The sequence below is a fragment of the Coturnix japonica genome, chromosome 5 (assembly GCF_001577835.2).
Source record: "Coturnix japonica isolate 7356 chromosome 5, Coturnix japonica 2.1, whole genome shotgun sequence".
NCBI classification, from domain to species: domain Eukaryota; kingdom Metazoa; phylum Chordata; class Aves; order Galliformes; family Phasianidae; genus Coturnix; species Coturnix japonica.
Window position 1 is genome coordinate 5737990 of NC_029520.1, and position 25741 is coordinate 5763730.

Here is a 25741-nt window from a genome sequence, read left to right on the forward strand (position 1 = left end):
TTTATATCTATGTGCAAAAGGGTAAAACAGAATTGAAGGTGGTGAACAGCATACAAGAAATTTTATAATGGACCAGCCTTTTCCAGAGATAGTAACCTGTCTGCTACTTCCCATCATATAGAAGAAAACAGCTGCTCCAACAGCACATACCTCAGCTAAACTCTGCATTTGGGGCTTTAGCCAGAGTCAGTCCTAAGACATCTGTCTTCCTTAATAGCCATCTTAAAGGTAGTGCACTGGCACCTTGAAAGACAGAGCCTTGGGGTCAAAATGAACAAAAAAATAGTTGATTCTGTCTGTCTGTGTTGGTGGTGCTCAGCATATGTACAGTCATTACATGATTTTGTTCTCCCAATTGAATGCTGTTGAAATCTGATCAAAACCAATGAACAGACAGTGGGTTTATTTCTTCATTCTTGAGCAAATGACTTCATCCAACAAGTCTTCAAAAAGCAAGAAAGTCTAAGAACTGTGTGACAGATACTATGATAAAGGCTTTATCATATATACTGACTGAAAGGAGCAGCGTCCAAAATTTAAAGCCACTGAGGTGGAGCTCCAGCTGACTCTGGAGGGTTCCAGTGATAACAGTGAAGTATAACTGGGACTATATTTGTCCCAAGACAGAGAGTATGACTCACTGTGCCATTGCTGTGGCAGTGTTCTGGCTGTAAGGCACACAGTGCCTTGCCTACTTTAAGAGTTTAAAATTCTAATTCAGAATGGGCAATATGCACCAAACCTCACTGCTTCAAAATCTTTTCTGCACTTGTGCCCACCTCAGAAATAGATTTCTGTCCTGAAATTACTTTTACTTCACCAGGGAATTTAAGTCATAGTGACATAGTACTTCCATACATTATTAAATGGATTATTTTGAGATACAAGACCTTTAGATTTATATGGTTTCAGAAATAGTTTGTAAGACTTGAATTCTTCTCCCAGCAGGCCAGAACAGGAGTAGTTCTACATACTATATAAGCCCCAAAAAGTTTTGGTGCAGAACATTGTGCCACATTCTACCTGATCACACAGATTTCTGATGTGTTTTTGGTCCAAAGCGGGCTGCTGAAAATGGAGAGTTTGCAACTTAAGGTCTAATGCTGCAGGCTCTTCTGCTAGCAATCCTTTTCCTGTCAGTAGCAGGTCATTTAGGGATTGGAAACTTGGTGCTTTTTGCAGTTACTCACTGAGATTATATTCCTGTTTGCAGGAGAAAAATGAAAAAGATTCCCATTTGACTCAGAACCAAACTAAATTTCAAATTAATTAAATTTCCAGCAAACCTCAACCCTGGTTTTGGCAGGTGTTACACTACACTCAAGGAATGTAAGAAAGCTCACGTTCTTGTACTTCTGTAATTTCCAGTGTAGAAATTTCAGCCATGCAACACAAGCAGCAAACGACAAAGGAAGTAGAGGATAAACAATAGGATGAGGCTTCCATCTTAGTGTAAACACTGGAGGCTGTATGTAGTGATGGACTAGAGGGAGGAGAAACTTAAAAATATATACAGAAAGATCTTTCTCTTGAGAGGAATCCTTTAGTTTGATTTTTGAAAGAATAGAGCAGCTGGATAAAATATTATAGCTTTCTAATGTTTGTGGCCATACATTGGACTTTTGCTTAAGCTAGGAAATACTTAATTAAGCACCTACATTTCTGTATCCCATAACATACATAAAAGTTGACTTTTTTTTCCTTACACATGAATCAAAAACATCACATTGGGAAAACATCATTGCAAATCTTGGTTCTTTCTGGCTTCAAAGAAGTATTTTTCATATGATATGTTTTGGCAAAACTGAAGTAAATAAGTATTTTCCAGTGTATAAGGAAAAAAAGAAGCAGAAAACTGAAGTTTGGTTTGTTTTCTAGGAGTAAAGAGAAGAACTGGAAAATACATCTGTGGCTAAAATTATTTTAAAATTAGTCACATAGTTTCCTGAACAGAATTGCAGTTTAAATGTTAAAGGGAGATCACTTCATGTCTCTTAGGTTTGCAGCCACAGTGCTATCCTGAGACTTGTGAGGTCAAACCAAGGCAAGAATGTTATTTCTGTAGAAAACAGTCATAAAATGGTCACGTTTGGAATGCTGAATATGACATTGTAGGCCTGATTCTTTCAGGCTGGTTTCCTTGGTCAGGTACAATCCCATTAGAAAAATGGATAAAAGAGGAGAAAATTAGAAACCCTTGATGTTAAGTGGATGTAGAAGATTTGAGGTGGAGCAACAGAAGGTAGCCAGAGAGATATGAGAGTTTTAGCCCGAGAAATCCAAGGGGTTCACTTTGGAGGAGGGGAAAGGGAGGAATTATCTCACTGAGGGAAGAGTTGAGGCCAGGTACAACAAATTAAGCAATACATATTTCATGACAGAAACAGAACTTCTAAGTCACTTATTGTCCCAGTGGAAGTCTATCTTTTTATCCATTTCCATTCGTAGTTTAAAAGGTGTGGGAATCACTGTGGTACTTAAGGAGATCACTCTAATGACAAACCTCAAGGAACCCATTTTTTTCATCTGTTAAAGTAAATTCCATCTCTTTAACAGGATCATCAACATTGGTCAAGCTGCTTTCCTGAGGTAATATGCAGCCCTAATTGTTCTGTCAGTTGCAATTTGCAATATTCATAAAATGATTAAAGGCACAGATTGCTGATCACTAGTGCTCTCTTCTCCCTTTTACTGTGGCAGACAGTAGAAGACTTTGTTTCCAGACAGAGGGAATACAGTAATCTAAATGCTTCAACAGCGTGAGCTGGAGTGCAGGCACATTTCTTTCTAGCAGCCATTAATATTTCCATCAGTCATGCTTAAGGTCAAGAAATGCTTAATTTTAATATGTCTGATTGCATTCCAAAGATTTTTATTTAAAAGAAGGATCTATAAGAAATTGTAAAATGGATAGAGTGAGATCATTCCTTTCTTCTTTTCTCCTAAAACACAGTACTGAGAAAAAATCTAGCGACAAGCAACAAATGCCTTCTTACATATAGGAATGCTCTGTTAGGATGATACAATTAGAAACTTAACTCCTATGTGAAATTCTTGGATTTCTTCCCAATCTTAAGCTGAATTTGCAGTACACCTGCACACCTGTGCCCTGTGTGCCATTGACCCCTGAGCTGTGCTGACACAACTGAGGTCATAGCCGGGCTTTTCTGTCTGACCTCTGTGGATTTTAATGCAAATAATTCTGCAGTCAGAGATGCAGAAAGTGCCAAAAATTCTCTCAGCAAAACTCTGAAACAGAGCAGCAGCTTCCTCAAAAGACATATTAGGGAAAAACTAACAAGCAAGTGTCTGATAATGGTGCCTTACTCAAGCATTTACTAAATCATCTGCTGAGGTATCAGACTATCAGTGACACTGTATAGTGTTACAACTGCTTGGTCATCTCAAACTTAGAAAGACCTTTTCTAAAGTTTGAGTGTTGAGCTTGCCTGCTGAGAATGCAGCTGTAGGGAGATGGTAGCCTGGTACCCCATGTCAAATGCTTTCCCACTCTGCTTGTTCTCCTCCCAGGACAGGGCATTCTGGCTCAGGAGTCCTCCCAGGGCCCACTGTCCCCAAAGCAAGAGACCTTGACCTCATCCTGCCTTGAAATTTCCTGTTACCTTTATTTCAAACAAAGACAGGCGAACTAGAGTTCCTACGCAAATAAGGGATCTCACGTTGAATAGGGAATTCAGGCCTCCGAACCTATTTCCATTTTCATTCTGTTTTTTGCTCCTGTTTGCCAAAAAGAAAGGCTTTGTTCTGCATCCTAATGATGGGTCTAATCCAGCTGGCTAAGCTGTATGAACTAACTCCATGCTGTAGCCTTTGATGTTTCTAGGGCTGGCCCTACCATGTTCCAATCAGCCTCTGAATATAGCTTTCAGATCCTTCCCTACTGCTGAAACAGTCCCCTTCCGTCCTTCTCTGGCCTATAAAACTACGATTTGAGATGGTTCTTAGGGGTGCCCTTGCCCTTAGCTGACCGACTGATGCTTTAAACAGGGAAAAAATATTAACTCCGCCCCATTCCCTACCATCGTCTTCTGCTGTGGGCTTTTTTTTTGGTGGCTATGCCAAGAAAGCAAAAGCAATGCCAGTGTTTCTCCATCACATTGCTCCTGTGCTCCCTGCAGGCATGCCTGTTTAGAATGGGAAATAAGAAAACATCTCCTGCTGCCAAAACACATATGTGCATACAGTTGCTGAGGAGTAAAGGATACCAGCCTTTTACACAGTCATTATACAAGGGTTCAGCTTCCTTTAGACCTGTACACCAGAAAATAACTGGAAAGCATCAGTTCCCAGGTTTTACAGACTTATTAACAGGCTAAAGTGTAAATCAATACAGCCCTTTAAGTCTGTCACATTGCAAAGCTGTAGTGTGGACACAGGCAAGATACTCTCATTGCTTGTCTTCCAGAAACTTCCTGGGGTTTCACCTGGGAAGCAAGGTAGAATCACTACTTAATAGCATAGTTGCGTTAAGCACTATTACTCAGTAAAAATGCTTTTTATGAGCAACGCTGTTCAGAGGGGGCAGTTTGTTCAGGCAGAGCAAGATACTCCTGCATGAAAAACATGGCTAGTGCAGTCATACACAAAATTGGCCCACTTTTCAGTTCAGTATATTTCCTGCAGCTTTCTTTCTTGGTTAGAAGAATGTCAGAACTGTTTACATACCAACAGCCAAACCAACAAACATTATGCCTGGTGTTTACCAGGTACCTACCATCCATTTTGGGTTACCTTAATTCACTGAGCTGCCAGCTATGGCTCTTCAGGTCCCATTAAACAAACAGCCAAGATGCCCTGTCAGGGGTGCAGAACACCTCAAAGAAGAATGCAGTTGTTAGCCAAGGTTGGAAATCACTACAAATGTCCAAAACAATCAAGTGCTGCCTGTGAATCAGGCTGCAAAACACTCGTCCCTGTGACTGTTCTTTCCTTTAGCTCTGTCAATGCATCTATTGGATTGAGCAAATCATGTAGTCTGTGAGAAAGTTGCTGATACCATTTAGCAGTGCTTGATTTCATAAGATTTTATAGTGTTTCGAAACACTAATGAGTAACCGCAGCTGATAACAAAGCTTAAAGAGACAAGATAACGACTTTGTTGATAATTATTCCAGTCCCTTTGCTATTTCCTTAATGCCTATTGAATATCCAATTTTTTAAGCTTTTTAAAATGGATAATTAGTAAAGAACTTTCTGGTGAAGAACATGATATCCTGCCAAGGGCATAGCTCCAGGCACTGCTGTCTTCTCAATCTGAAGCTGTCTTTTCTGAGATGAAATCCATCCAACGATAATTCATAGGAAATCTCCACTTTTCCCATCCCAAAACAGCCCTGTGTATCTTCCTCTGTCTACTAACATGCCTCAGAGTAAAGCTATTAATAGAACTCTCCCTGGTATGACTTGCTTTGTGAAAAGATCAATCAGTGTTACTGGGGGACAATTTGATGGAAACTTCTTACCATGCTGGACAAGACAAATGGTTTTCCTTGTTGCTTCATCAGTGAATCACTAAGGAGACAGTCATCTTCCTCAGATCTGCTCTAACATGTGCCACAAATGAGCTTTTCAGCACAAAATACTTGTACAGCAAGCCAAAAACAAAGCACTGTGCCACTGGTCACACTTTGGGGTCTCCCCTACCTTTTGCAAAAGTTGCAGACTGCAGAAGCTGGTGTACAGCTGCTAGTCGCTGACGGAAATATTTTCTGGCTCCTAGCTGAAAGGGAAGGTATGTGTCTTTTGATTTCCTTGGAGCTTGAAGAAATTAAACCCAGAGCAGACAATGGATCTGAGGTCTCTCCTTCTAACTGTTCCTTATTCTCTAACTGATCCACAGCTCATAGCTTCTTAGGTACAAATGTACAGATTGCATGTTTTTGCACTGCATTGATGCAACCTTTAAACCACTTTGAAAGCTTGCTGAAATAACCAACATTCAGAAACACTGACAGTTTTTCCCACCCCCAAAGTTCACTGAAAAGCTTTGTTTCTCCTTGAGAATTTTACACTCTAACATCACAAGCCAGGCACCTTACATACTTCCCTTTGCTGTACTCATGGGCATGATTCCACTGCCTTGCACACTGTTTGCAGCTGATACAAAACACTACCAAAGCAGGATGGCCCCAGGTGCTAGGAATGATGACACAAATGGTATCCCACTTGCTCTTTCTTATGGCTCCCATACTCCTCTTTGTACACTTCAAGAGCTCAGAAACTGCTTTTCACAGCCAATCAAATTCCCCTTCTACTTCTTTAGTACTCTCCTGCTTTTTAATTCCTTTCATTTTCCTTTTCCCTACATCCTCATTTTAACACTTCATAATTTTGATCCCTTTCTCTTAAACAGGCAATGCCAGATCTTATTTTCTGTCTGAAATCTCCAAAAGCCTGAATGAACTATGCTGTCAGCTATAACAGAGAGAATGTACATCATGAAATGGTGTCTTCCTGTCATAGCTAATGCATATTCACATAGTTTCTAAGCAATATGAATTTCTCTAGAACGCATTTCTCATCCAGCATTGCCTAGGCTTGTCCCTGCTTAGCTGGAAAGCTGACATCTCCAAAATGAAACACCTCAAGATGATTTACTCACCTTTGTAATTTAGTATAATAATGAGTGTATCAGTTTCTCTGCGGCCCTACAATCCTCCCCTCTGAGCAGTTGGTGCTCTCCCCTGCAGTATGATATTGTGATGTTTTCCAAAGGACACATCGGGGAACTAATTCCACATATTAGTTCTTGCTGATAATAGAGAAAGTGTATTCTAATGATCATTAGGACTTGCTCAGTCCAGTATCCCATGCACAAACAGGTCCAGTTGTATAATTAAATAGGCCATCCGAGTACCGGAAAGGTTATATCCAGAGACACAACTTTCTAAGGGCTGAGAACAATGCTGATAAAGATCAAGTGGCTAATTGTAAGAAACAACCTCTAAATTACCTCCGGATGAATAAATCACAGTGGGTGATCCAAGCATATTTTCACATGGATACAGTCTCATTCACAGAAGCAGGGAGCTGGAAAACATCAGGGGTGAGTTCCAATTGGCTGGAAGGGAATGAAAAGATTTGAATTTCAGTAGGCATTATGTCATAGTTTTGTGCAGTTATTCCTAGCTGGTGGAACTGCTGCAAAAGTGAGGAGGCCCAGAAAGTAGGACTGGAAATCTACAATCTCTAGTACTTGGGGTTGGCTGATGAGCTGCTCTTGTTATGATATATTTTGACATTTCCATGGTTAATGTGAAGACTGGCAAAGATCATCAATGAGGAGCTTTTGAGCTTCCAGGACCAAAAGCCATCGTGGCAAATTGTCATCTCACTATTTCTGCAGGAGATGCTGCTTGAACTGGGCATGGAACTGATAGAGCGCACCATTACAAGAGCCACAGTGGAGAGCAGATAGTTTTCTCTCTTTTTTGAGACACAAGAGAAAGGACAGAGAGAGTTAATCCAAAATTCTTGCTGGTTAGGGAGCTGAATGACAGCTAATGTAACACAGGGGCATTCTTGGGGAAGAATCCATATTACTGTATTTTTCTTCCTCAGCTTTGAGAATCTGGCTTGTGAAAAAAAAAAACAACCCAGTTTACAGCTCAAGCCTTATGGATCTTCTCTTTCCTTCATCACCTCCTTGTAAATTCTGGTTGTAGACTTGCAACCATTCTCTTCTTCCACTTAAAGCACAGAGCCTGCCAGCTCTAAAATCTAAGTGATGAGGTGCAACAAAACAGGCAAGCAAAGCAGATATCACCAGCCTGCTCAGGCATGACCTGTGCATACATATCACCCCCTGTGAAGCATTTCCTTCAGAGTCCTGGCCAAGACCACCTGCCCTCCAAAGCAATTCAGCTCCCTGCAGACTTCTCCTGCTGTGGGGAAGAACGAGCAAAGTTGATGGTCTTATCTGATATCATCTAAGTCCCACTCTTTCCAGAGTCTAGAGAAGAACAGCTGGCTTCCTAGTCAGCAGTTATCTTCAGAAAGGGAGAAGTGGGAGCTTAAAGGAGGCAGTGGCAAGAAAGGGAATGTCTTCATGGGAGATCCCTGAAGTTCCTGTTACCATTTATTCAGATGAGCTGAAGATGAGAGTCCGTCTTGAGAGCATGAGAAGATGCTAGGCTCTTTCCCTGTGTAGGGACAATGACAAAAAGATTACAGCTCCAGAAGGGTATCAGCAGGGTCACAGAGAGAAGAGCATTTCCATTACAACTGACACTGCTTGCTATATGCGGTGCTAGTCAGAGCAGGTTTCTCATATGCCAGTCACTTGGTTTAAGAGCTATGTGGAATTATCCACGAGCAACAGCACCTTTCTGTCCCAAAGACTATGGCAGATCTACCCAGCAGGATGCTGCAGGACCTCAGGTTCCCAATGTGGCCGTTGCCATGCTTACGGTGCCCAGAATTCTGGCTCTGAAGTCAGAAAGGAGCCAGAGCAGGAGGCTGAAGCACGAATGTGGAGGCAGGTTCCTTCCTTGCAGTGTGACCTGACACACTGAGGTGGCTATTTCATCAAACCCACTCCATTACCAAAGTCATTCACTTGACTGATAGTCCTGCTCACTGCTTATAAGGAGAAATATAAAAGGAATTCTCCTGAGCAGTCTGAGCCACAGCTTCCAGAATTCCCTCATCACACTCCCTCCCTATGAGGACACAGCTGTTCAAGAAACATTCTGACAGCCAAAGTCCTTATGCTTTTGGCTAAAGTTAGTATCTGTAGGCTTATGTGTTAGGCATTAGCCATCTCTGGGCTGCTATGCCAAGCTGCAGAGGGATGATGTCTGAGAAGAGCCATCTGAGCCCTCCTCCACATCAGATCACTGGCAGCAAATGCTGCGAAAACCTGGGGCATCCTCACCTGGCAGGTATGTGCTGGGGTCAGAAGGGATAAGTGGTGTACTCAGTGCTCAAGGGCCTACAGTAAAAAATTATCCCTGAGTGAAAATCTGAGCTCTGGAAAGCTCTTCATTCACAGGGCATTGCATAGCAAAATATTTAAAACAGGCTAATTACAGAAATATGAAAGGGAACAGTCCTGTTGATTCAGCAGGTTGCTGAACAGAAAGGAACTTCCTTAAAAGACTGAGGGCAATGCTCTGATTTGCAAAGGGCATCCTGCTACCCTACAGTAACCACTCGACTGCTTGCAGGTTGTGAGGGAATCATTTCAGTGCTTTGCATTCAGCACAAAGCTATCTGCTCCCACACTGGCTCCATCACCTCTGTGCAAAACAGCACTGCTGAGAGCAACATGTAGGATTATGTAATGGTATAGTTATTTAATGTTGATTTCTGCACAAAGCTGGGTCAGTTTACTGGTAAATTTAGTAGCAGTATCAGGAGATAACAGCTCTTCCACTCACTCACTGCTTGCCTGCTGCTAAATCATGTAATATTGCTGTGCTACAGCTTCCTCAGTGAAACAGACATGTAAGAATCAGAAATACAAAGGCTATAAACTTTATCAACAGCTATATAACGATACTCAGGTAGTTAGACTTGCTCTTACAACAGAAGTTAAACCAAGGAAAAGATTTTGCTCAAATCAGAGGCTCTTAGGCCATGAAATAAAACAAAAAACAGCAACAACAACAAAAAAACCAAAACTAATGGGAGTCTTCACTATTGACTTCAGCAGGGCTGCCCACAGACAGAAACTGCAAAATGTCATTACTTGAGCGAATGTTGGGATGGTTTTGTATTTGCAGACTTACTTCTCAAAGTAATTTGTGCTTTCTGCTGGACATTAAAAAAATATTTATTTAATCAGAGGGGAAAAATCCTCTCTTCTAATTTCACATCTCATGTGTGTTATACTCCCTCCAGGAACAACACCCCGGGGCTCTGATTTCTATGGCTTCCACGTTCTCTGGCTCCAGTGCACTTTGCCAGCGCAACTGCTGTGGAGCCAGAAATCCCTAAAGCCCAGTACCCAAAACCCTAATGCTAAGGTTCCCTGCATATCTGTTCTCTGGCTACAGGGCAGCTGTGGCCCTTATCAGTGTGCTGGGTCATGGTACTTTCCCAGGAGAAAACAAGGGCAGTTAGGCTTTCTCCTGACAAAATACCAAATGCTGTTCACGCTTTCTCTGGCAGATATTAGGCTGCTTATGTCTATGATTATGGCACTGCATGTCCCAGAGCAGGTCTGTAGCTGCCTTGCAGCAGAAGACATATGGCAGGTAACCAAGATGCTCTACTCCCCAGTTCATCACCAAGTGCAGAAATGTGGCCATTTTCAGAGTTCAGCCTCCACTGAGCCTGCCAACACACCTTATGTGAAAACAATACCACAAGCAAATAGATATTTGTTCCACCCAAAGTACAAGAGAATAAAACACGCTATATACACTAGGATACCTCAGCCTAAAATCTAATCTCTGACTTGGGAATACGTAACAAAGTTAATGTATTTAGCAGCACTATTAAAACAAACAACCTTCTGACAAACCCATAAGATTATTAGCTCTTCCACCCAGAGTTCCAGGGAGGACAAAAGTGGAGATGTAAAACTTGCATTAGAAACAGCAATGAGAAATGAGATTTATTTCAGGTATGCAATCTTTTATTGAATAGGGTGTGCAAAATTTAAAAATAACGTCTGGTTTATGTGAGGGGGTATGTATTATTTAATAAGGAAGTGGGTGAGAGGGAGGCAACAGAAAAAAAACGGTGTTCACTTAATGAAAGGATCCTGGGACAAGAACAAATGATAGTTCTATCAGGTAGTATTTGAAGGACATTGAAGAGAGAGAAATGTAGCCTTAGAGATCATCTCATTTATCTCACTGGTGATGAAATGAGCACAAGAACTATTTCTAAATGGCAGATAATTCAAATCTGAGGAATGTCTCAGAGTTATAATTGAAAGGAAAGAGGAATTGGCTCTGTTTTTATTATTAATGGAACATTTACTTAAAAATTCAAGAACTTTCTGTTTCTCTAATCTAGTTCTTCTCAGAGTGCAGAAAGTTATCTAAGAAACATGGAACTGTTTTCTTTTTAAAATTTCATTTGGAATAAAAAGTTTTGTTTTCCAGGACACAAAGTAAAAGACAAGAACGATACTGAGTTTTACTGGGAATCTGTGAGTTGTTACATAGATACTGGAAGTAACTCTGCTTTTTATTCTTCTAACTCAGTTGTCATGGTTCAACATTTCTGATGAAGTTGTCTCTAGCCAGAGTTTTATACCTTTCTGCTTTGCTTTCTTATGAATGGTACAGAGCTTTATTGGGCCACTAGTTGTCTCATATGCTTTAACAATCAGAAGGAAAAAACAAAAAACACTGTGACAGAATGGTGATACAGGAGGTGTAAAAACAAGGGAATGAGTGCAATAGAAAGGTGTTACAATGAAAAAGTACTCACCCATCTCTGAAGAGATGCACTCACAAAAGAAGCCCCACAGAAAATGGATCTCCAACCAGAGAACCTTCCCCAAGGGCAGTCAGCCTTTAAAAGAGGTCTATGAGAGGTGCATCCAGGCTGCACCCTTTCCAGTCATACAGCTGAATTAATTGTCTTCACCTGTGATCTCAGGCCTGACAGGGTCCTTTCCCCAGGTGCTCAATCAGTGGTTCAGGCTGTGACTCTGCAGTTACCATACAACACTAAAGTGATAGGGGTTGTCTATGTGCCCGTATGGATTAATTATGGAACTTCTGAGGAACAACACAGTGTAACAAAGCATGGAAAAATTAGAATTAAAGAAGTCTCTGAGCTCATAGTGGGTTTGGTAGTGCCAGCCTTTTCTCTCCAAAATCTATTTTTTTTTTCTTTTTTTTTCCTAGCTGGATTTTCTGTTTTCAAATGCAGAGTTAAATCACTTCTATTTACATCTTACTATGCCATTTGAGCACTTGTCAGGAAGGCTTTTATAGAGTTTTTATTAATAATTCTGTTCTTAATTTTATCCTACCTAAACATACGTATAGGAACACACATACTATGTGTCTTCCTTTAGATGTTTTGCTGCATCCTTCCTGGTCTTAGCTCTTAGATTATTGCAATTTTTAGTTTTGCATGACCAGACTAATCATTTTTAGCTCCTAAACTCTTCTCAAGTTAATTTTTTCTTGACATTAGTTTCACCCTCCCCTGAATTTTCTCAATTTTTTTTTTCCCCGCAGTTCTAGATATAAAGACCCCAGAGTCTGCATAGGTGTGATCGCACCATGGCATAAAGAATGGGATCCATCTCCAGGATTCAAAGCCATGTTAAACTTGTAGAGAGAAAGAATGAGCTGAAATAACTATCTGAATAGAATATAAAGTGATTACCTGTGCCTGCAGTGGTGCATTTCACAGACTGGGACAGACCATGGGGAATCCTGTGTTATGAGAACAGACAACCAGCAGACAGAGGCATGGACAACAGTTGTACTATGTCTGTTAATAATACTTGGTTGTTTTGCAATCAGAGAAACCCCACAGTGACTCTGTGACATGAGTGGATATGAACTAATACTTATAATGTCCCTATGAGGAAAGAGATACTCTCTTTTGATAGATGCAGCAAATGAAGCAACTTAACAGTGACCACAGTTTTGTAGTTATTATTAGATCTCATGACCTTCTGCCTCCATATCTTCTACTGTAGATATTGTACTGTAATGTTCTTAAATGCACGAAATGCTGAATTTATCTCATAAGTAAAACCAGAGTTGTTCCAGCTGGGTAACATTGGCACTGAGAAACTCTAAAGAAAGTCTGGCAAGCAGAGCAAATCACAAGGGCTAGAAACGGAATATCTTAATCACTTAGGAGACAGAACAAGAACAAATACAGTTTCTGGGTTAAAAGTAAGCATAGCCTGGGTAAGTTTTTTCCAGGATGGACCTAGAATACAAAAGCAGCAAAATATTTGTTTGGCAGAGCTGTACTAGAATAGAAGTAAAACCTGTATTTCTGATATGAAGGAGTACTCCAAGTGGCATACAGATGTTTCTAATAATCTTATTTTCATTTGACAAGCTGAGTGTGACTTTACAATGAAAAAGAGAAATAGAAATGTGGTGCAATTAATTGATGTCCAGAGACNTGGGAATACGAAGATTGTGACTGAAATGATGAGCTTTCTGAGGATTTAAAATATATGCTCCTACTATTTCCCTTTCATTTATATATGTGCCTGTGTGTACATATATATATGAGTGAATGTATTTCATATGGAAAATATCGTGCACTAGGAATTAATTTCGTTGAATTTTTGTTGTTCCTATGTGGAAGATGATAGTGATGCATTTCACTCACAGCTAAGAGAAAATGTTGGACTCCTTTAACTGAATGCGTTTTGATTTGAAATACTGAGTCAGAGCCCCTCTCTAATGCTTACATGTTAGACAGTTTTTCTTTCCAAAGCTTGTGCTTGGTAGTGCACAAATGATTCTGCCAAATCATTGTTTGATGTCTGTAGTAATCCATAAAATGAGAGCAGTTTCTATGGCTTCTTGTTCTTGGGAGTACTACTGCTTTAGAACAGTTACTCACTCAAGAATCTCTTCTGTATGTGAATAATTGAATCGTCTGTGCTCTGTTATAAATAGATGCAGTCATGTGTGTTCTGAGTAAGGATTACAGGCCCGGGGCCTCAGAGAATAAGTTTTTCCTCTGCAAATGTAAAGATCACAATTTGGCTGTAAGCAACATTCTTTGTGTGTCTAGATTCAGTAGCTACAAGGCAAAACACAAAAAGAAGTCCAATTTTGAAAACATAAAGCAGAGATAATCTTGGTAGCATTCATCTATCTGTCTTCAATAGAGAGCTGCAGCTTCTGGGTAAAAAAACTTGCATGTATAGCCATAGCTACATCTTGCACAGAACCCCTTCTGCAGTTTTCCATAGTGAATGGCCAGGAAAAGTCAGAGACACGCAAAGAGATGGGCAGCTGTGTATACACCGGAACCTGTATTTCCTACATTTAATTTTTTATTTCTCCATTAATGCAAAAGATTGGTACTGAAAAGTGACCTGGAGAATGGTATTCTTTGTCTCTGATAATGGAGAAAATAGAGCATCAAATGGAGTTATCAGGTGGCAGGCTGAAAACCAAACTTATGAAGGCAGTGCATTTTTCATACTGTGCTTATTCTGTAGGACTCTTTGCCACAGCATATGACACAAAGTATGCAGCTGACTTTGGAGAACACAAATTAACATCCAAAAAAATCCCCAGTGTATGTTATGACAAAGATGCTGCTGTATTTTGAGCCTCAAATTGCTAAATGCTCCTACATTAAGTCAGGAAAGCATTCTATATAATTGCATTATTTTTATATATTTTTTAATATACCTGCTGTTTGCTGCTATTGAAGGCAGAATTCTGTGCTGGATGGAACTTCGGTCTAATTTAGTATGGCTAATTTGATGTTCTCAGAGAAATCTTGCTTAGGATGTTTAATATTTGCTACTTGCAATAGATAAATACACCATTGTCTTTTGGTATTTTCCCAATAGAGCAACCCTGTGGAAAGGATAAATATAACAGTTTGGTAAATATCAAGGTACTTTTTTAATGTCGTTATGGTAATGTTTGATCTATACAAATAACAATGCTTTTCTATTTCAGTGAGGTTACCTCAAGAAGTATTAAACTTGAAAAGAAGAATTTGAAAATTTGGGAGAGTTTCAATATAAGGCTTTTAAGAACCCAAGTTTACAGTTGGCCATGCACGGTGCTTAATTCAGACTCTCTCTTTAGGAGAAAGGACAATATTTTAAGCAAATGAAAGCTGTAACAGTACGACACACACTTATGCCTATAATCATTTCACATTTTTGGGTAATCCCATTGAACTGAATGGGCCTAGGGATGGCATGAAAAGTTACGTATACATAAGTGTGTGTAGAACTGAGGTTTAAATGACTCTCTGAAATTACTGTAATTTTGTCTTGTAATTTTTACTCCTGCCCATTTTAACTGGTTTTTCTATGTTCTAAAGAATCATCCTAACACAGTCCTGTTTTTGTAATAAAGTGGATTTTTTTGAAATATCTGAACTGTCAGTGGTGATGTGTAGGACTCCAGGTGCTCCCGCTCATGGTATTGTGGAAGGAGATGACTTTAAATACGGGGCCCAGGTTTACTTCAAGTGCAACGCAGGTTACAGCTTAAAAGGCAGCCGTGTTGCCTACTGTCAGCTTGATGGGATTTGGTCAACACATCATCCTGAATGTGGTAAGGTCACTTTAAGTTTTGATTCTTATCAAATGTTTCAGCCATTGTATTCACATTAAGTTCGAATATGCAAATCCCACTTGAAATTTGGTTGATCCGTGGCTTAGCATGATGTTCTTATGTCATCCCACCTTTATGAAGCAGTAGGAATTCTTATTTTGCTCCGCTGAAGCCCAAGCCTACAAGACTTACTAATAAAAAGCTCTAGCTGAAATCTAATGACTGAAAAACAATCTCCTCAAAGACATATATCCTCCTTTCACATAAACAAAATTTTGAGAACCAAAATCAAATGAGGGAGTTTGTGCATCAATGAATAACTACTTTCATTGCTAGGTACCTTTGCTATCTTCTCTGCAGAAGTGATGTGCTCTCTGTGGAGTGACTGGGGCTTACTGCATGAAGAACAGACTCTTATGTCAACAGCATTCCTATCCCAGGCAAAAATTATTAAAAGAGAAACTTCTATTCATTGTTGCTGTGCAAGTTTACATGCCTATGGCAGATCTACCATTCACACCGATTCATCTGTGAAATCCCAACCTCCTTCTTCACTTCCAGAGATTGTTTTTAATTCAGCTGTTTCATATTGCACAATTTTATTTCCACATTCCAGAACACCTCATATCAATTTGAATAGTGCTTTCACAAGTGTGCAATGGCAAGCAGTGCAAGTTGTGTGGAGAGTGTTATGAAACAGCTGTATATATGTTCATATGACAAGCAAGCAAAGAGAACACCTCCAATGGCAATAAATGGAGTAGGTTCCTGACACGTGATGTCTCTGGCTAAAGATCTAGTGAAACATCTGTCTTTAGTCTGGGCTCTTATTGAAGTGTTTGTGGTATGATTTGGGTCTCTCCTTCCTGGATGTTTTCTCATTATATCTAATCCATCAGAAAAATCATAACCTTAAGCTGATGGCAGAAGAGAATTATGATTCAAGTTAGTGAATGTGATTAAATAAGAGAAGGCTTTCACTGACTCACTTGGTCAAGCTTAGGTACATTTGGAAACATATGCTCTGCTTATCACAAGATGCCTCTAAGCTAGATATCTATACAGAAATTGGCTTCCAAATAAAGAATAATACTGTGGGTTATTCCCATAGTCTTTAGCTACTGTCAAGTTACAAGTCAACTATGGTTCACATAGCCTGTGAGGTACACAGGAGAAGGACAGATCCAAATGAAAAGGAGGAGAATCATAGCATCATAGAATCACACAATTGTAGAATCATAGGAAGGCTTGGGTTGGAAGAGACCTCAAGGATCATCAAGTTCCAACCCATCTGCCACAGGCATGGTTGCCAGTCACTAGATCAAGTACTAGATCAGATTGCCCAGGGCCCCATCCAACCTGGCCTTAAACACCTCCAGGGATGGGGCATCCACAGCCTCTCTGGGCAACCTGTTCCAGAGCATCACCACTCTCTCAGTAAACAACTTCCCCCTGACATGAGGCTTGGCTTTTCCTTTTCTCCTGTCTCAGAAGTAGTCCAGCTTTCCTCGTTTTTTTTTTGTTTTTTTTTTTAAGTATGACTTGTGGAAAAGTGCTTAACTGCACATATACCCTTCAGCATATTCTAAATTCCAGTGTTGTTAAATAAAGTGCTGAAAAATATCATTTATTTGAATTATCTGCTCCATTTTAAGAGAAAATGCCCTTCACTGAACCCTGTACTGCCACAGTTCACTACATGCTTACATGCTTTATTGAGCTGGGCCCTCGAAACACGAGGATACAGTAACAGGTCAGGACCATACCTATACGCTGCTTCTGTGCTGATTACACAGAGGTTTAAATAAGTACTCAGTGTTTTGTGATGCATTGGTGCTTTTGTGAAGTGAGGCATCACAGCGGGAATGCTATCATCTAGATTTAGGCCAAAAATTTAGGTTTATTGTGAGGAAAATAAATAAAAACAGCAAATAAAAAGAATGGGAAAATATTGGGAAGGAGGAAGTAAAAGAGGTTTTACGTGCAGTATGCCTATGAATTTGCACATTAAACCTTTACTATCAGTAAAAATATATATGTGTTCTCTTTAAATTCCTTTATTTGCCTTGATTACTGGGATCTCTCTGTCAGTGCTAAGAGACCAAAATGCAACCAAACATAAAACCAAATTTAGTAGTCTAGTGTTATTATCCAACACCAGTGAAATACTGAAAGTGTAGAAATGGGAAAAGGATGCCAAGGGCTTGTTTTGTGCAAATAGCTTAAGTGCATACTTTTATGTCCCTGAATTATTCCTGCTAATGACAATGGGATGTTAACATCATGTAAAGTCAAGGTTCTTCTTCAGAACTGTCAGCCAAGTTTTAAGGACTTTTAAAGTATTTGAGAATGTTACATTTTCAACATTTTCAACAAAGACAAAATGTGTGTCATTAACACCCATCTGCATTACCATTGCTTCTTTAATATTCGTTTTTTTTCAAAGACTGATGGGTCACATGGGACAGACGGGTCATAGAGACGCATCTTTAATGAAGCATGTATTGCATTGCAACATCTGAATGAAATGTCAAGCAATCTGATGGGTGAAAATAATGCTGTGAACCTGATAAAATGGTTACCGTTTTCCCCCCTGTTGTTAGTTCTAGATGAAAAAAGCTGCTCAGATCCCGGTGGCCCACTCAATGGCTACAGAAGGGTAGTGGAAGACACTGGAGTCTTGAATGGACGCTACGCAAAAATTGGCACAGTCATTGCTTTCTTTTGTAACAACTCCTATGTTCTTAGTGGGAATGAACAGAGGACCTGCCAAGACAATGGAGAGTGGTCAGGGAAACAGCCAATCTGTATTAAAGGTAGTTTACAATCTTCTATTTATTTATTTATTTATTGCAACAAATCATAAAAGCTGCTTTTAAAAAATTATTTATTATTTTTTATTTTTACTAGATCTTATGTATTTTACACTGGCCAGAGAATCATTTTTCCTGAGGATAAACTTTCTAACAGATACCTGATACTGCTCATTTGCCAGCTTTTACTGGCTGCTAAACTCAGGCAGGGAATATGCCAGTTATTCCAGCAGATGTTTCCATCTTTAAAGATGGAGAGGAATATTCCCCTAGACCCTTATTACCCTCTTTATAGGATGAAATTTGTGTAAGATCATTATCAAAGATCAGCAGGGAATTGAAGCAGAAAGAAAAAACTGCCTCATCAGAGTTCATGTGATAAGAAACATCTCTCCTCTAACAACCCTTTTAAGTCAGTGTGACCAGTCCTGAGTGTAAAAAGTTTATAACACCAAGCTTATAGATTGCAACCTTGGATGTCTGGTTTAGAAAATCACTTGAGGATGTGCTTAAACCATCTGCATTCATCAAAAACATTGAAACACATCTTTAAATACTTTGCTAGAAAGGGACTTATGCTGTTGACTTGGGGCTACTGTACGCATGTCTGGAACCCTGAATAGATTTGGGCTGGGGAACTGCCAAATTCATTTTCCCAAAGCATTTTCTGAAAGATATTCTATTGGAGGGTTTAGGATTTTTTTTTTTGTTTTGTTGTTGTTAACCAAAGTAATGATAATGTAAGAAAAATATCTGTCCTCTGGGGAATTTTCTTTATTCTGTTCTTTTAGATGGAAATACTCTCTCCCTGAAGCACATAATGATCTCAGTTTGTGGAAAGCTTCTTTACTGATGTTAACTTTGATAATGGCATAAAGGTTAACATATACAGTAACCACAAAGAGCAAGATTTTGTTAAATCCCACAGAAATGAATGCTTAAACATACAGAAGAAATACATCCTGCAAGATTCTGTTTCTTCTGCTCTGTGCAGTAGGAAGGAAATCCCAGCAGAGTTATCTGAAGTGATGAAGTTGAACATTTTACCCTGGTTTGAAAGCAAATTAACAGAATATGCAAAATTAGAAATCCTCAGTTGTGTTTCTATTGTTTTCTGCATATTCAGGTAACTCTCTGGTCATCCTCAGATTCTGAGTCCCCAGCTCCTCCCAAATGGAGCACATGCAAACAAGCTTTTAGGTGTCTGTAATATCTTGCAGCCTTTCTCCATTCACTGACTCACTGGCATCAGCTCCGTGTGGCTACATGGATGAAAGTGAAACATTTTTTCTGTAATTCCATTATTGCAAAAGTTTGTTCAGGTTCATAACCATCAGCTGTGGCAGTGCAACTCTGGCATTCAGACACACCGGCAGACAAACATTCCACAGCTGAAAGTGCACAGACAGTGCTGATTTGCTCCCCTGTTTGTAAATGGGATAGATCTAGAGACCTATGGGATAGCATTTTGCTAAAGCTTTATATTTTGGGGCTTATTTTAATGCATGTAACTTGCTGCCTCTTTTCTTAGCCCAGTCCCATCTTGCTGGTGAGAGGACGGGGTGGAAATGAGCATGAACCATAATATTTGAGCTGTGAATGTGGAAAAGTACTGTGAAATATTATATTTTTTCTAGCCTGCAGAGAACCAAAGATCTCTGACCTGGTGAGACAGAAAGTGCTGCCAATGCAGGTTCAGTCAAGGTAAGAACGCAATACCTCAACTGCAGTTCTAAGAAAAATGTGATTGCCTTTCCCTCCTTCCTCCAATAGTCCTGTGAAATGCTCCATGTGAACTCCGCTGATTACCAAGCAATGAGAGCTGCTGGGAAGGGAGGTCTGATTGAGCACAGGTTTGCAAGCTGCAGGAGGCAGCCAGAAAGAAAAGCATGGTTAGAAATGTGCTAAGTACTGGACCACACCAGAATTAAGCTTGCAAGCTTCTAACAGGCTACAAGAACAGTCTGAGGAACAGTTCCCTGTGGCTGGTAATGTGTCTTAAAGTATAAAAATATCACCTTACAGAAGAAAGGTGTGGGGAGAGCTCAAGGAGAGAAAGGGCAATGTAATCTGACTCCCTTATATTTCATCACCCAAGGCAACATAGCACAGTTGATACTGATACAAAGTTGCCTTTGGGATGAGCACAGGGAAGAGGAGGAAGAAAGGTAGGAAGAGAGGAAAGAAAACAAAGATTGGACCCAGTAGCAGATGCCGGAAGAAGACTTTAGCAACAAGGCAAACATGCACTTCCCCCAAACAGTCTCCCAATCTCCAGCTGTCTATACTGTATGCATTGAAGAGATGTTCCTGAGACAACATCAGGAGGCTTTCAGAGCCATCAAGAGATTTTTCTTCCTTGAATTTCTTGATTCACTTTTGAACACACGTCTTTTTATTGTAGACATTTCTGATATTAATACAGGCTGTATCAAAGTGCATCCATTCTCCCATCTGCATGGCATCATGATGGCATCTCATGTATGTGTACTGGTCTTATGCCTTGATGTATGTTCTACACTCCATAGGTAAGGCCAAGTGTGGATAATGCAGCATTGCGGGGTCACACTTGAGATGGGAATGGAACCAGGCAGATGTAGTGTGACCACAGCAGCTCCCATCCTTCTTCCAAAGTACAATAAACTTGTGGCTGTTCTTGTTCTTAATAACTTTACTTCCCCTGAGTGCTGCCTACTCACAGATTCTATATGTTGGAGACAGTCTCTCTTGGACCAAAAATGGAATTTCCATGTGAAAAAGCATTCCTGTGGCTGTTTCTGGATACAGGCAATACTGGAAATAGCAAGGGAAATTAATTTATTACTTAATTTTTCAGGTGTAAATAGGTTTTTGTGTACAAATGTGCTTTTAACTGTTAAAGCAAGGGATATGTCCTAAGTGATGAAGATTTAAGTATTACTGTCCTCAAGCTTATGGTTTATATCCAGGCTGATGCATCTGTTTATTTCTTCAATTATATGTGGTGGTACAGCTCATCAGTACAATTTCAACGGGGAAGCTTAGTGATTATTGCAATTATGAAATCTCTGTGGTGAAGTAATTATCTCTGTTAATTGCTAAGTCAAGCAACTTTATCAACATGATTTAATCTGAATCGATTCCTAATATTGCTTATTAAAATGTCCACTGGAGAAAAGATGTGCCTAACTCCTCTCTAGTGATAATTAATTATAGTAACACTAACTTCTAGTGTAATTTCTCTGTTTAAAACCAGAGTATTTTTTCAGACCTTTCATGAAAAAAATATTCCATGTTCAGAGGCAACTGGATATAATCCAGAAACTGTAAAGTGAAAAAAAGAAAAAAAAAAGAAAAGAAAAAAAAAGGTACAAGTAGTTATAAAGCAGTTATGCAAGCTATAAACATATTACAAGCTATAAAAATAAGCACATATAGAAATAAAATAGCTATATTGCAAATGGGAATATTGCTAAACTATATTGGAAAGATATTTTGCCTTACTCTTTCACAAACTGCTCATGCTTTGAAATGATACTTAACACAACTAGTGATTAAGCTATGGAAATGATCGATTTTATCATGTTTTTCTTATGATCTTGTGTTCTTTGTTCACTGAAACAGGGAAACACCTTTGCATCAGCTCTACTCATCTGCATTCAGCAAACAAAAGCTTGAAATCTACCCAACTAAGAAGCCAGCACTGCCGTTTGGAGACCTGCCCCCAGGGTACCAGCATCTGCACACTCAGCTTCAGTATGAATGCATTTCTCCTTTCTACCGCCGCTTGGGTAGCAGCAGGAGGACTTGTCTGAAGACAGGAAAATGGAGTGGAAGGGCCCCTGTGTGTATTCCAAGTGAGTCCCCCGAGGAAAAAAAATGCACACATCTCTTGGTGGATGGGGCAACAAGCTGTGTATTCATCTTAAATAATAAGGGAATCCCAACAGTGTAGATTCTGCATGCTTGCAGGTGGGAGGTAACAGCAATAAAGCCTAGAGGAGAGACAGCTCTTTTCGTCCACCAGCAGAACTTCTGTAGATGATGGCAAAGGGATCAGGCTTTTGGCAGTGTAATTTGCCATCAATTTTTCTACTCTTTCATCAAGCACAGGTGGAATGTGGTTCCCTCATGATTTGAAAATGTGCTCCTACTATCACTTTTCCTGTACTGTTATTGCAAATATGATTTTGATTTCATCTCTGCTTTGGTACACTGCTTATATCGAGTTTTAAGGAGTAGAATGGAGGGCCTGCATTTTAAAGAGGCTCTTCCCTTAACATAGTCTGCTAAGGAAGGGTTGATATTGCAAAGTATAAGCAAATGTTTCCAAATGCAGGAAATTTTACCCCAGGTCTGACCCTAAGCAAGAATTGAGAGTGACATATGGATTCTTTGATGGGGAAAGATAGCCTCATTCTTGTTTCATCTTTCCTCAGTCTGCGGAAAAGCAGAAAACATCACTCTTCAGAAGGCTGTGACCTCTACCAGGTGGCCATGGCAAGCAGCAATCTATCGGACGGCCAACGGGGTGAAGGAGAACAGTCTCAAAAAAGGAGCCTGGATCCTCATCTGCAGCGGGGCCCTGGTGAATGAGCGCACCGTAGTGGTGGCAGCTCACTGCGTCACTGACCTGGGCAAGACCATCGTGCTCAAGACAGCAGAGCTCAAAGTGGTTCTGGGGAAATTCTACAGAGATGATGACAGGGATGAAAAGACCATCCAGAACCTGCGGGTGAGTAAGTCTGCTGGGAGCAGAAAATGATGAGCACTGATAGATGCTGATCACATTCATCTTGTACAGGGAGAAAAGGATTATCCTCTGGGCAATGCATTGTTTTACATGCTGCTCTTTGAAATGTATATCTAGAGAATCAATTGACAGAGCTGTCATGGCACAAGGATGGGACATGCTGCAGAGCATAAAATTCCCCTGACACTGTCCAACTAGCACACTTCCCTCCTAACACAGATCACTAAGAAAATAACTCAGGTTCCTTGGGCCATGACGTCTTGAGTGATGTTGCCAGAAAAAGAAAGGAGAAAAGATGTCAGTTACTGTCAAAAGTGATTAGCATAATTTATGAAAGAAACACTTGTGCTCTAGACCGTGGTTTGACACCATTAAAACATTTCATACCTCTGTCCCAAGGTTATCTATCTATCTTTAAACTTAAAAGAAGTTTGTATCTGAATTCAGTTCCGAAAGTAGCACCTTGAGCTTGCCAATGTGGTTTGTTATTTCAAGTAAAACTAGAGACATAGAAATCAAAATGAGGAGAAATACAGCAATTTTGTCTGTGTTTCTTCTGGAGGTGGAGTTGATATCCTTCCAAGTCTAGAGATTCTGTGATTCTATGATTCTCATTTAGGCAAACTACAGTGTAAAAATATGGCAATAGTGCTGCTAATTTGCCACTGCTATTGACGCTATAATTCTTCCTGTTCTATTTCCTCCCCAGATTTCTGCCATAATAGTGCATCCTAATTATGACCCCATACTGCTTGATTCTGACATAGCTATCATAAAGCTTTTGGACAAAGCCAGAATCAGCAGTCGTGTTCAACCCATTTGCTTGGCATCTTCTCATGACTTGACTTCATCCACAGAGGATTTAAAAATAATGGTTACTGGCTGGAAGGTATTGGCTGATGTTAAAGATCCTGGATACAAGAATGACACAATCCGCATGGGAGCTGTTCAGATGGTGGACTCACTGTTGTGTGAGCAACAGTATGAGGATAATGGGATACAGGTCAGCATCACTGACAGCATGTTTTGTGCCAAACAGGACCACACAGCCTTCTCGAATATCTGCCCTGCTGAGACTGGTGGGATAGCAGCCATAACTTTACCAGGAAAAGCATCTCCTGAGCCACGGTGGCACCTGATGGGATTAGTGAGCTGGGGTTATGATAAAACTTGCAGCCTAGAACTCTACAGTGGTTACACCAAAGCAATTCCTTTCAAAGACTGGATTGAAAAGAACCTGAAATAAAAAGCTGTGTCTGGAAATGGCATTTTATAATTATCATATTTCTCACAGTCTCTGCTGCTTTAGGCTTTTTATCCCAGTGATGAGCCATGCCTGGGATAAGGTTAAGGCAGACACCCTGGTAATTCATCCTAGGATCAGACGCTCCATCAGGCTACTCTCAATTCCTGACTAAATGTCATAGTGCACAGGAAGTTTTGCTATTTTTCACCTGTCTCCCCTGGTGGGAGGGTGATGCCCTGCTCCTGAGTCTGACGTACAGATACAGGACAGCAAATTGTGACTGAAATTAATCTGTAGTGTGGAGTCCCCAAGAGAAGTCACTGGCAAGCCTCTCCCAAAGGTCAGTCTGACTGACAGGAGTGGGAGGCTGCAAAGAGTAGCCTGAATTCATTATGATGGATGAGCTTGTTAAGGTATGTGCTATCTCTATTGCCATAGTACAATGTAATCTTTTTCCCTCCAAAGTACTTTACACGTTTAAATAAACCATGGTTTGTTTTTTTAACTCACATACCCAAGTCTGACATTATTTAAATTCCTCCTTTTTATCTGTGTCACACGCCAGGGACTCTCTGTTGCCCTTGTCTGTTTGCATGTGACTCTCACTGAGGCTCTTCATGCATGCTGAAAGGCAGCATCAGCACACAGTTCAATTACTGCATAAATAACAAGGACCTTTACTTCTTCCTACACCCAGTGATGCTAACTATTGTTGTACATGAACCACTGCAATGAAATATACTCAGAGTTCTCTCACACCTCATATTCTGAATGGATGAAAACCTGAAATGCACTTTGCAAAACATTTATCCACGTGGATTATTTCAAGGATCTCTAAAAACCTCAGTGCAAGTTCTGGTTTCCATTTGCTCACATACACCTGTGGCAAAATAACTCACCTGAAGTGCAACAGAGTAAAGAATTATGGCCAGGTGTCACACTGAGCAGAGGCTTTTCCTTTTCCTTTCTGGATTTTCTGACATCAAAGCATGAGAGTGTCCTGTTGGGCTTGTTGTCCAGTGGAGAGACTTTGGTCCCCTCATGGTTCTTAACCATTTCTCTCTCACTAAATCATTTTCCCCTCTTCAGTCACAAATGAAAATGGAAGATGAGAAAGTTGAGGAAGGAGGACAGAGGAATGTCTCCCATCACAAGTGATTCATCTACAGCACCCTGGGATTTGTAGAATCTGCAGTGCCCAAGTTGACGAAATTAGGTGACAGTTCTGTTGGAGAGTAGACTTGCAAAAGTTCAAGATATTGGTGTGTTTTTTTCCCTAACACTGCAACAGTGAACAAAATGAAAGAAGGAGAAAGGAATATAATTGCTTATTGGAGCATGGCTTGCCTACTGAGAGCTATTCCATGATTACGTTAAATAAGAGTTTTGACACTGTAACGGTAATGGAGAAATAGTGAGGGTCTGTGAGCTGGTGCTTCTCTCAGCTGTGGCACCATTCCTGCCCCACTCTGCCTTCTGTTGTTTTTTGCTTCTGCAGTTGAGAGGAATGAGCCCTGAATGTTTCTTCCCCTGTGATTCGTCCAGGAGAGAGCTAGGCACACTGAACTGCAGAAGTCTGCATTCATTCCAGTTTGAGCTCTCACTCCTTTTACTGCCAATCAGCCATGGTGAACACTTACTGATCCTCCAGCTCTGCCTCAGTGCTGTCTCCGTTCAGTTTCAGTTGCTACAGGGCTGGCAACAAATAGCTGAGAAGTGCTGGGTTGGGTAG

General features: G+C 40.3%; 1 protein-coding gene and 1 long non-coding RNA gene across 3 annotated transcripts in view; one reads left to right on the forward strand and one right to left on the reverse strand.

Moving 5' to 3' along the window:
* PAMR1 (peptidase domain containing associated with muscle regeneration 1) overlaps positions 1-24520 on the forward strand; it is a 49615-nt gene extending 25095 nt beyond the window's left edge. The window contains exons 7-12 of one of the 2 annotated variants that reach the window (XM_015863605.2): positions 15018-15218; positions 17822-18034; positions 19669-19735; positions 21635-21867; positions 22450-22745; positions 23473-24520. In XM_015863605.2, coding sequence (XP_015719091.1) covers positions 15018-15218; positions 17822-18034; positions 19669-19735; positions 21635-21867; positions 22450-22745; positions 23473-24009 — 1547 coding nt within the window. In that variant the 3' untranslated portion in view covers positions 24010-24520. The remainder of the gene's footprint in view (positions 1-15017; positions 15219-17821; positions 18035-19668; positions 19736-21634; positions 21868-22449; positions 22746-23472) is intronic. The other variant, XM_015863604.2, reaches the window with a different exon arrangement.
* LOC107314408 lies at positions 3603-8646 on the reverse strand. Its single transcript, XR_004307387.1, has 3 exons — positions 6974-8646; positions 4753-4835; positions 3603-4445 (listed from the first exon to the last, which is right to left on the reverse strand). It is a non-coding gene; the product is annotated as an uncharacterized LOC107314408 (long non-coding RNA).
* Positions 24521-25741: the final 1221 nt, after the last annotated feature.